The sequence below is a fragment of the Lissotriton vulgaris genome, chromosome 8 (genome assembly GCF_964263255.1).
Source record: "Lissotriton vulgaris chromosome 8, aLisVul1.2, whole genome shotgun sequence".
NCBI lineage: Eukaryota > Metazoa > Chordata > Amphibia > Caudata > Salamandridae > Lissotriton > Lissotriton vulgaris.
The window spans coordinates 1328102635-1328115097 of record NC_141696.1 but is presented as its reverse complement, the minus strand read 5'-3'; the positions used below and the strand labels follow the sequence as shown (position 1 = coordinate 1328115097).

General features: G+C 43.7%; 1 protein-coding gene across 3 annotated transcripts in view; it reads left to right on the top strand.

Moving 5' to 3' along the window:
- Positions 1-12463, top strand: part of DYNC2H1 (dynein cytoplasmic 2 heavy chain 1) — a 1560829-nt gene that overhangs the window by 557191 nt on the left and 991175 nt on the right. For all 3 annotated transcript variants that reach the window (XM_086935265.1, XM_086935264.1, XM_086935263.1), the window contains exon 37: positions 4184-4383. In XM_086935265.1, the coding sequence (XP_086791391.1) occupies positions 4184-4383 (200 nt within the window). The remainder of the gene's footprint in view (positions 1-4183; positions 4384-12463) is intronic.

Genomic DNA, 12463 nt, shown 5'->3' with positions numbered 1-12463 from the left:
GACTATTGAATGCGGGTTCCTCAAGAGAAGAGATCTATTCATACCCCCTGCGTGTTTGGGAAGGAAAATCGTGTCACTTGCTCACAAGGGGCATCCTGGCAGCACCGCCACAAAGAACATTGTAAGAATGCATTACTGGTGGCCAGGACTAGATACCGAAGTAAAGGAGCACATTGACAAATGCGAGAAGTGCCTCAAAGCAGACAAACACTGGAAAGCTCGAAAAGGTGAATTGCAAATGGTTGAAATACCTAATGGTCCATGGACAAAGGTAGCAATTGACTTTGCGGGCCGTTCAGTCTATTGCAAGATGAATGTAAAAACATAATTGTTCTGACTGACTACTACTCTAAATGGGTGCATTTTAAATTCGTGAACAAGGTAACTACAAATGAGGTGATTACGTTTTTAAAGAAAATGTTTGCGTTGGAAGGACAACCTAAGATTATTGTATCGGACAATGGCACCCAGCTAGTATCTTCTCAGAGTTTTTGAACACAGCAGGCATCAAACAAGAAAAGACACCTTTGTATAGCCCGAAAAGCAATGGCCAGGTGGAGAGAATGAAAAAATTCATTAAAGAAGGCATCCAGTTGGCTATAGCTTCTAACCTGAACGTGAAAGAGCACATCCGCGAAAAAATAAATACATACAATAACACACCAAATGAAACAACCAAGAACACACCCTTCTACTTGATGAGGGGGAGGAAATGCAATGATGTGCTTACCCCAAAATTTGGTGATTGGTACAAGGGAAGTTGTATGACACATGAAATAAACGAAAATGAACTCAGAGTAAAAGAGAAAATAGTGTGTAAACAAGAAAAAACGAAGAGGTATGCGGATATTACCAACAGAGCAAAAGACAAGGAGATAGAGGTAGGAGATTGGATTCTAGTGAGGAAACCTTGCAAAGTGACCAAGGGAGAATCTGTGTACAGTGACCCTGTGAAGGTTTGTGAAGCATCTAGAGGTTCAGTGTGCATTGAAGGAAAAGGCTGGAGAAGCAAAGACAATGTTATCAAATTAAAGAACGGACAAGAGGAAATTATAATGAAAGGCAAGGAAGGGAAAGAGATCGGCCTTGATGAAAGCATACTAGAATGGGAAGATGTCCTTGGGAGGGAAAGTTCTCCTTGAGATGAGAACACTATGATGGACTCTGGAAATAATGGAGGATGGCTAAACTGCTCCCAAGGGGAAGTTAGTTTGAATGAGACTGGATTAAGAAATCCTGACACTGTTTTGTCGAATGGACATGATGCACACACGAGGGGGAAGGTTGTTAATGCCGACAAGCAGTGTACTAAATAAAAATCTGGGAGAACAGTTAGAATGTCAACAACCAAGGAAGTGGTCTGGTCCAAAAAACTGTTAGTGTGCCGTAACTGAGCTAGAACCCCTAAACCATTAGTAACACTAGAAGTGATAACCCTGGGCTGGTAAAGAAAATCCCATCAGCCCACCCATTTGGTGGAGTGTCGTCATGTGGGAGATGTCACCAATTCAAATCTCAGACAATGCACCTAGTGATGGTGCGGAGATGGATTATCATGATGTAAATCCAGACCACTGGGCTTCACTGGTGATGCTAATGGGGTGCAGTGCAAGTGGAAAAATTAAAGTGAACAAGTGAAAATAAAATTGACTCAACGGACCAAAATTAAGTTTAATCAGTATGTTACTAGGGTCAATATTAAAAATGCCCAGATAGTTTGAAATAATAACTATATATAGGCAAAGTGAGTGGAGGTCGACATGTTTCAGCTAAACTGACTATTGGTCTAAGCTTTCTTCAGGACCATTGGGAAACTGCGACTGCAACTATAAACAACAAAACTATGTGACTGTTCTCGCTGTATACGCTGGATAAATCCTACCAGTTCCTCTGAGCCCAGATGTGTACTGGAGGGAATCCAGATCTTTCAGTATCTCCTATAAAAAGAGGAGGATAAGTGTGCATCAGAAGATATAGTGTGTAACGGAATTAAGGAAACAAGAACAAGTAACTAAGCACACAAACACTACGGTGAGAGAGTCACTCACCGCTGACAGAACAGACAATCTAATCCTGTCTATGTTAACACGTGTATACAATCACGTATATGAGTAAAAAGCGTAATAACTTACCCAGCATTGTGTGGGAGTACGCCTCACCTCACCCGGCACCCACTCGGGAAGAAGGAGGCCCGCTCTAGTTAGGATGGAAATGTGAGAGAGAACCTCAGAAAAATAACAGAGGGACTTATGCTCAAATTTGTTTGCATTCCCAGTAATCTCCTAACAAAACCTAGTTGTAAAGAAAAAAGACTCAACCTAATTTACAGCTCATTGCCAATACTATGCAGGAAAAAAGTTAACAAGAGTCTCAGATTAAAGTCCCAACTCAAAGAGCTCTTAAATGGCGTTAAGATGGCTAAAAAATGGTTCCCAATAAAGTGAGGGGCAGCAGGATGTATTGCCCTACCTTTCCGTCGGTACCTCTACACCAGCGTCCGAGAGGGAGTGGAGGTAGTTAGGTCTTGGGCGCGCATGTCTATTTATACCCGCGTTAATGAGATGATTTGCCCCAGCTGTGTAGGGGATTGTAAAATCGCCGCGCTAATGAGGCACTACAGTTGATCTGCGCGTGCGCTAGGCATCTTAGTTAGACTACGCATGCGTCGAAGATAGTTGGTTTCGAGTCGCGCATGCGCTGTATAATATAGTCAAAAGGAATGTCGCGCTTATCCTCCTCTTTTTATAGGAGATACTGAAAGATCTGGATTCCCTCCAGTACACATCTGGGCTCAGAGGAACTGGTAGGATTTATCCAGCGTATACAGCGTGAACAGTCACATAGTTTTGTTGTTTATAGTTGCAGTCGCAGTTTCCCAATGGTCCTGAAGAAAGCTTAGACCAATAGTCAGTTTAGCTGAAACATGTCGACCTCCACTCACTTTGCCTATATATAGTTATTATTTCAAACTATCTGGGCATTTTTAATATTGACCCTAGTACCATACTGATTAAACTTAATTTTGGTCCTTTGAGTCAATTTTATTTTCACTTGTTCACTTTAATTTTTCCACTTGCACTGCACCCCATTAGCATCACCAGTGAAGCCCAGTGGTCTGGATTTACATCATGATAATCCATCTCCGCACCATCACTAGGTGCATTGTCTGAGATTTGGATTGGTGACATCTCCCACATGACGACACTCCACCAAATGGGTGGGCTGATGGGATTTTCTTTACCAGCCCAGGGTTATCACTTCTAGTGTTACTAATGGTTTAGGGGTTCTAGTTCAGTTACGGCACACTAACAGTTTTTTGGACCAGACCACTTCCTTGTTTGTTGACATTTATAATAAGGGCACAAGTGGTCTTGGTCGTTAAAGATGCCCTGTTGACCCTCCCTACATTTATTTTCTATAGAACAGTTAGAATGCCTAAACGTTTTGATGACTATATTGTAGGGTAGTGTTTACTTCATTTTGGTTATGTATTTTGCATTTTTGTTGGGGAAAAAAGGGAGATGTTGGAATTGCTCATTATTCTGCAATGTGTTTTCAATGTCTATGGTAGCGCGCGACATACGTCATCTCCGAATGTTCGGAGATGATATATGTGACGTCACAACTGTCACTGTCAGAATCCCGTTATTGCTTTGCCTAACGCGCACAGCTGTTCCCTGGCTCCCTGTGGGCCCTATTATCTTAATAAACTACTTTTAACATTAATCTCTTCCTGAGTGATCTATCGCCCCCACAACAATTTGTCTCTTCCTTCATCAAGAAACTAAACCTTCTTTATTATTGGAAGTAATTTTTGGAATCGTTTCTTAATTGGCTTTATGTCAAAGGGGAAGAAATATGAATAAATGGCATATATGCTACTTTCAGGATGCAACTTGTTACATTCGCATTCCTGCTATCTATAGGTCATGCCATTTAGCTTGTTGGCTGTGTTGAAACAGATTTGTTGGTTAAAATCGAAGCTTGGAACTATTTAATATACGAAGAGGTATCTGCAGGAAATATTATGAAACACACAGTGGGAGTTTCCTGTGATATAATTTGCTTTTCTGTTTAAATGTTGATGTCTTGAGTGATTCCAAAGTGGTACTTGTATTGATATTAATCTCCAACTGATATGCAAAAAGGAGACTTAAAATGATATCTCTCTTGGTATTTTCAGATAATGAAAGTCATATGGTGGTACAAGCTTTACGGCTTAATACTATGTCAAAGCTAACCTTTGCAGACTGTTTCCGTTTTGATGCCTTAATTAAAGATGTATTTGCTGGAATCAGCTTCAAAGATGTGGAAGACAGGGAGCTTAGTGAGGCTCTACAGCAGGTCTTTGAAGATGAAAAGCTGGAAATCATCCCAAGTCAGGTGAGTGATATCTTCTTAGTGGACTTCAAGAATCTAATCAACGCTCTGAGTTATCTCATCTTTATTGTTAAAAAAGCTGATAATCCAATCAATATGAGAAGTATTTCTGCTCTTCCACATAGATTTACCTAAATATTTATATAGAGTAGCTTAGTAATTGACTACTTTCTGTATTCCCTTGTCTTGCACACACTGTTTATGCAGCAATGAATCCTTCTCAGATTCATTTTAAAATGCATCCCTGCTGTGAGGATACCACACAACACTTTTAATCAACATTTTATTGAAAAGCATTCATATTAGAGCAGACACATGCAATCATTGTCAACTGTATGTACAAGCAGACACTAATGTGCCTTCACGACAATGACTGATTAGGGCAGGAGCATCATTCTCCTAAGCGGGAAAACTGCATACAGTGTGCCAACTAATTTTCTTTAGTTTTATTTTGCCTGTTGTACAAGAAGTTCTCTGAATGCTCTTTTTCAGGTTATTTTAAATTATCTCCGTTTTTAATCACTTCTCTCTTTTTATTGAGTACGTTTTTTCTTGAGGAAAGACTGTTTTTGGCACATTTTTCTTTCTGTGTGAAAGGCCTCGGGCAGTAAATTTTCAGTTCTGACTGGAATTCTGCTTTTGCAGACTTATTTTTCTTTTCTCAAGTCATATTCTACTATTCAACCATTGGCACTTGTTCAGGCACAATAAGGATACACGTGGGGGTAACAGAATGTATGTACTGCACATTTAACTTAAGTGGGTAATAGGAGTGCCAGAAGTAAAATGGGCCAGTGACTTTTGATGGCTGAAATTAAAGCATTGGATGAAGACTCCGAAAAATCTAGTCAATGGCTCTATCTGGGTACTTATTGCTTGAAGACTTCCCAAAAGTAGTTACCGAGCAGTCAATGGTTGGTAACTGCACAAAGATGCATGCAGAGTTAGTGATAATCTTTCATTTGAAAAGACTCTGTATATTAATGTGTTCAGTTTTTCGGTCCTTAGCGTTCTTGACACGTACTGCTCCAGACTATGAACATAAAACTACATTTTTACTGCTCTGGTAAGTGGATCCTCTTCAGCATCTTGAAATTTGTCTGAGGGTTCAGTTCATCTGATGCCATGTATCCTATTGTTCACGACTTTGGACTTATTTGACCTCTTCAAACCTCATACTTGACATAGCCTTGTAATCAGGTTATTCATTGCACATTTTGTTATGAGCCACCTACACAGCTTGAGCCGAACACTGGCCTTAGTTAGCATGTCCTTTCCCACCCATGGTATAGCAACTCAAAAAATCTGACCTTGATGATCCCTCTGGACATCTTCATCATTCCTGGCCTTTTATATTTCGTCCTGGCATCCAGTTTTCAGTGCACAATACTATGCCCTACAAGAAATTATCTGATAGAGATTTCTTGCTGCAGATACCTTACCTTAGAACAGGGGTCTCCAAACCGGTCCTGGAAGGCCGGATCCATTGTAAGAAAAGAGAGGAACCCCTTGAGTTAGTCAAGGGAAGTGGGGTGTTGGACCCAGAAATTAGACTAGTTCCCTTGAGACATTTACAGGATAAGCTAAAACTTAGCTTTAAAGCAACCAACGATAAAATCATGAACTAATACAATTCTAAACATAAGGTACACATCAATTTATTAAAGTAACAGAAATAAAAACAGTTTACATTTATACATCATACAATTACGAAAAAACAATTAAAATTTCAACTAATAATACAATCTATTGTGACCTGCACAATGCAACAGACAGACAAAAATGTGTTGTAAAACATAGAAAATTGTAAAATACAAGTGGTACATTCAATACTACAATTTCATCACTCCCTAGTTTTATGGCCACAAATTTGTATATCAACAGGGGAGGAGAGGACTTGAATTGTACAGGAGTTTGGCGTCGACGCGTTTCGGTGGTTCTGAAGCGAATATGTTCCACCTTTATCAAGACTAAGGTTCGATGTCTGTCTTGTTTCAGGGTCTGTACAATTCCCCGGTGTATTTCTGTGCGATGCGATAAGCTGATGGGTCTGTTCTCTACCACGTTTTTAAGAAGTAAAATAGGATAAATTCCTGTATAATCTCTTCAGAATGTTGAATGATGGCACTTTATAGATTACGACGTTGTACAGATTAAAATGGTTTCGAACCAGAACCCCCAGAAGCAGCGTGATTGATCCGCTTTAGGAGGGGAGATTGTATTCCCGCTCGAGGAAACTGCTAGAGTGCTCCACCTTAAAAATCAGCTTTACCTGACAGCGAAAGACGTGTCAAGCGCCCATCATTTTCCAGCAAAACCTCGCTAACGTAAACGTTCTTTTTTCCATATTGGAGAAGATTCTCCACTCGATTTTAGAGATGGAACTTGATTGATCCCCTTCAGGAACCATTTTAATCTGTACAACGTTGTAATCTATAAAGTGCCATCATTCAACATTCTGAAGAGATTATACAGGAATTTATCCTATTTTACTTCTTAAAAACGTGGTAGAGAACAGACCCATCAGCTTATCGCATCGCACAGAAATACACCGGGGAATTGTACAGACCCTGAAACAAGACAGGCATCGAACCTTAGTCTTGATAAAGGTGGAACATATTCGCTTCAGAACCACCGAAACGCGTCGACGCCAAACTCTTGTACAATTCAAGTCCTCTCCTCCCCTGTTGATATACAAATTTGTGGCCATAAAACTAGGGAGTGATGAAATTGTAGTATTGAATGTACCACTTGTATTTTACAATTTTTTATGTTTTACAACAAATTTTTGTCTGTCTGTTGCATTGTGCAGGTCACAATTGATTGTATTATTAGTTGAAATTTTAATTGTTTCTTTGTAATTGTATGATGTATAAATGTAAACTGTTTTTATTTCTGTTACTTTAATAAATTGATGTGTACCTTATGTTTAGAATTGTATTAGTTCATGATTTTATCGTTGGTTGCTTTAAAGCTAAGTTTTAGCTTATCCTGTAAATGTCTAGTCTAATTTCTGGGCCGGATCCATGCCAGATTTTAAAAATAACTACATGTATCTCAATGGGGATATCCAAAAAATCTGGCATGGATCCGGCCCTCCAGGACCGGTTTGGAGACCCCTGCCTTAGACTATTCTCCAGGCCTCAGGCTGTATCTCAAATTTGTATGTCTGAGCAATACCCCTGCACGCCGGTAGGTGGTGGCGTTTGGCTTCGCGTGGTGTAATCCATGCCAGAAGTGACATGTGTGGTGCCTATATAGGTGCTATCCCAGCACACTGATGCCAGTTTTTGTCTTTCCGAGCTAGTCAGCGCAGTTCTGGAGAAGAGCTACCCCATTTCTATTTTTGACTGGCCTTTTTTCAACTTTATGTCAAAGATTTTTTCGAGACTTTGTCTCCTGGTGTGAAGAATGTCCACCAGAAATGCAGGTTTAAACCATGTAGTGCTTGTCATCGACAGATGTCGGTGACAGACCCACATTTAGTTTGTTTCTGGTGCCCTGAGCGTGACCACAATGCCAAGACATGCAATCAATCAATCAATCAATCAGTATTTGTAAAGCTCTGCTTATCACCCAATAGTGTATTCAGGCGCTGGGGGGAAGGAGGGGTAGCTGCTGCTGGGCATTGTCATTCAAATAACCAGGTTTTTAGGATTTTAGAAAATCCTGTAGAGTGGAGGGGGAGGCTGTTCCAGGACTTGGGGGCCAGGTAGGAAAAGAAGCTGCTGCCGTTCCTGCTTCGGAGGTAGCGAGAAGTGTGAGCAAGGGAGAGGCCAGGGGACCACAAATGTCGACGGGTTGGTGTAGATTCAGTCTGTGTTTTAGGTAATATAGCATGGGTCAACATTTTTGAACTAACATCTCGTGTCCGGGGAGCCAGTGGAGTGTTATGAGGTGGTGGTTGATACAGGCTCGCCCTGGGAGGTCGAGGATGTGCCTGGCTGCTCTGTTCTGGAAGGTCTGTAGTCTGTTTACTAAATGAGTGGTGACTTTTATGTAGAGAGTGTTGCCGTAGCCCAGGCGGCTCATGATGAGGGCCTGGGTGATGGTGCGTCTGGTGCTGATGAGGATCCACTTGAAGATTTTCCAGAGCATGCGGAGAAAGCAGGCTGAGGATACTGCATTCATCTTGTTTTTCATGGCGAGCCTGTTCTCAAGTATGATGCCAAGGTTCCTGGCGTGGTCCGAGGGTTTGGGTGCAGAGCCCAGTTCTGCTGGCCACCAGGTGTCGTTCCAGAGATTGGCGTTCCCGAAGATAAGTACCTCCATTTTTGACAGTGTTGAGCTTGAGGCAGTTGTTTTGTATCCAGATGGCGATGCAGGTTATACACCTGTGGAAGTTAGCTTTGGGGTTGGTGGAGGCAGTGGCTAGGGAGATTATGAGCTGGGTGTCATCAGCGTATGATATGACGTTCATACCGTGGGCCATGTATGCATTAAACCGCATGGAAATCAGTGAGAAACCTTGGGGAAAGCCACAAATTATGTTCTTAGGGCCTGAGTTGTAAAGTGGAAGGAGTATGCTCCAAGTTCTTCTGGTGAGAAATGATGCAATTCAGTTAAGGGAGTCCCCTTGTATTATCATCTGGTGAAGTCTATTTAGGAGGGTGTGGTAGGACACTGTATCAAATGCTGTTGAGAGATTGAGGAGGGTCAGGGCTGCGGTGTCCCTCCTTGTCTAGGAGAGAGACTTGATATCATTGATGACCGCGATTAGAGTGACTTCCAGGAACCTAGGTTGGGAAGGGTCCAAGAGGTTGTTGTTCTTCAGGTGGTTGGTGAGTTGGTGGTTAATTGGTTTGGACTTCTTCCGGGACTGTGGAGGGTTTTTTGAGGAGGATTTTGATTGCCCCAGTATGGGAACTTTCATAGATTCCCATGATTTTGTATCATTCCCCATCGTCGGAATGGGAGTCTCTGTAAAAAAATAACATAGCAGTAAGCACAAAAGAGAAAGAAAAAGGCCTGGGCCTCATTCCCTTTTGTAGCATATCTGTCTCTTTTTGTAAAAGAGACCAAACTAAGCATCAGCCAATCAGAAGAGCCTCACCCCATAGAACCCTCCTGAAGGAACCTCAGAGCCTCAGATTTTCTACCGCACGTCGTGCTTAGGGAGTCTCCTTTGAGCTCTGCTCAATCTCTACTTTTTTCAGAAGTTTTCTTCAGGATTTCTCTTCAGAATTGTTGGCTGTCCATTCCAGGATGTCTAATAAGGAGAAGAAGAAGGCCCTTTTCAAGCCATGTTCCACCTGTGGCAAGAAAAGATTGTTTGTTGAGGATAAGCATAAAGATTGTATATATTGCCTCTATCCTGATCATAAGGCTGCAGACTGCAAGATTTGCCGCACCTTTTCTACCAAGACCCTCTGGGATCGTGAGGGTAGGCTTCTTACCTGGCTCCAGAAGTTGAAGTCCAGAAAAGACACCGTCTCCAGTGACAGCCTCATCTACAAGAAGGTCAGTCTAAAGGGGTAGGGTTTACCCTTCACCTTCTATGGAGCGTCCATCTAAGGCCTCAAAAAAGACCCCCAGAGAGTCTGAGAGCCAGGGTCCAGTCGAATCTCCTCACCATGGTGAAAAGTAGAGGGAAGGGCCATCTACACCTTCTTCTGGGATGAAGACTGATCCAGCCTTCTAAAGACCTTCTTCTCAGTCTTCTGGGAAGTCTGATAGAAGTTCCAAGTCGTCGACGACGCAGATGAAGGCTTCGTCGACGAAGGCGTTGAAGCCTAAGCTTAAAATGGTACCGTCGATGGGCTCGTCCATGGTACAATCGATGTCGACGGGATTGTTGGCGACGACTGAGTCATTGACGACAGTGTCAGCGTCGACAACGGCAGCGACGACTGCAGCGACGACGGCAGCGACAACAAATAGTTCGTCGACGGTGGTGACAACGACATTGTCGGCGTCGAGGGCTTCGACGAAGACTACATTGACAACGATGACAGCAGGAGCGTCGACGGTCTCGTCGTCGACGGCAGTATTACCACATATAATTCCATCATCGACGGAATCGTCGACGATTCTGTCGTCGACGGAAAGAATCTTTATTTCCATGACACGGATTACACCTGACATGACGTCTCCTAGGTGAGTTACCCCCTTGCCTCCAGCTCTGCTGTTAGAGGAGGATGATGACGACTCAGATGATGACGATCAGGACTCATATGGATATGCAAACAGTCCATCTCAGCTTCTGGTTAAATGCCAGGAGACGGATTCCGAAGGGGAGTACCAGCAGGAATGTGGGTATCATCATTCTGCCCAGCCACAACAGTATTCGAGGCAAGACATGGTGTCTGTACCATCTTCTCTCTTGCAGGATCTACACAACATGCTGCAGGATTACATATCTAGATGTTCACAACCTGCTGCTGTTCCGACTACGCAAGCCCTGCCCGTCCCTGCGGCCCCTGCGGCCCCTGCAATGGTTTCTCGAGAATTGCCGGCTCAGGTGATATCTCAGCTGCAGACACTGGTTTCACAGGTACCTTCGAAACCACTGGACACTCATGATGATTCCTCGGATGAGGATCAAAACTTTGATGGCAGACCTGATCAAGGTGTAGAATGGGACGAGTATGTCATCTCAGACCCAGCTTCACCATGTTCGGATCCGGTGGACTCCCTGCCAGTGGATATAGGGAGGTTCCGCCTTCTGTTGCCACCAAATGTTTTTTATATGACTTTAAGGAGCCTTATAAAAAGACTACTAGATCTATCCCTATTGTCCAACATGTTTGGGAGGAAGGCCTTAAGGCAATGAAGAATCCAACAACAGTGGTCCCTGTACTACCGCGCCTCGACAAGAAGTACAAAGCGCCTGAGGATGGTCCTGCGTCTTTGACGGGACACCCAAAACCGGACTCTGTAATTTCACAAGCGGCACAGAGGAAGTCACGCAACCCTTCAGCTCCTTTGACAACTCCTCCAAATAAAGAAGGCAGGAGGTTAGACAACGCTGGGAAGAGGTTCTCTTCAATGGCTACTCTGTTGGTGCGAGCAGCAAATGCCTTGGCAATATTGGGCAGTTACGATCACCAACTATGGTGTGACATTTCCCACACTTAGATCAACTTCCTCCAGAATCAAAAATAGAGGCGAAGAAGATTTTACAAGAAGGGGAAACAACGTCAATGGAAATTATAGACTGTGTCATGGACATCGCCACAACAGCCTTTCGTTCAGTGGCTGGTGCTGCTGTCCTTCGTCGCCAGGGATGGCTCAAGGCGACTTGGTTCAGACCCGAAATCCAGAATAAGATCCTGGATCTACCTTTCGATGGAGAGGTATTGTTTGGAAAGTTTATAGATGACACTCTCCAGGATATTAAAAAGGACACTGAGACAGCTAAGTCTCTGGGTACGCTTCAGTACCGTAAAGCTCCATTCCGAGGTTCCAGAGGCAAGAGTACCGCGTACAGAGGCTCTTACCAGCAGCAACGGTACTCATCGTATGGCTCAGGTTTGCAACAGTACCGCCAGCCTTATCAGCAAAGACAAGGCCAGTCCTCGAATTTCTCAAGATCTAATAATAGAGGAAAGCACTACCCCCTACAATAGACAAACACCACTGCGCTTCCCTGAACCTTAAACCACCACCCCAGCATGACCCCTATACTATCCAAACACCACTGCACTACCCTAAACCCTAAATGTACCCCAGCACGACCTCCTACACTACCCAAACACCACTGCGCTACACTAAACCGTAAAACACTACCCCCTACATTACACAAACACCACTGCACTACCGGTCTGGGGCCCATCTGAGGACAACCTCATATCTGACGTGGACTGTTGGGGTGCTGCCTTGCCCCGGCTGGTCTGCCCGGCGCCACTTCTGCTCCTCCCTCCCCTCCTCGACAGCCTGTCCGGAAGACTCTGTTTTGTGGTAGCCGAGAGCTAGGGTGCGGCCTGACCACTGAACCGGGTAGATACGACACTGCCTTGCCACCTCCCGCTCCCTCCTGGCGCCTGATAGCTGGCCACCGACAACTATGGGCTAACCCCGCGGCCCCCCGGCCTCCGGCTCCACGACCCAAGCGAAGATGGACCAGGAACGCCAGATTGGAGGC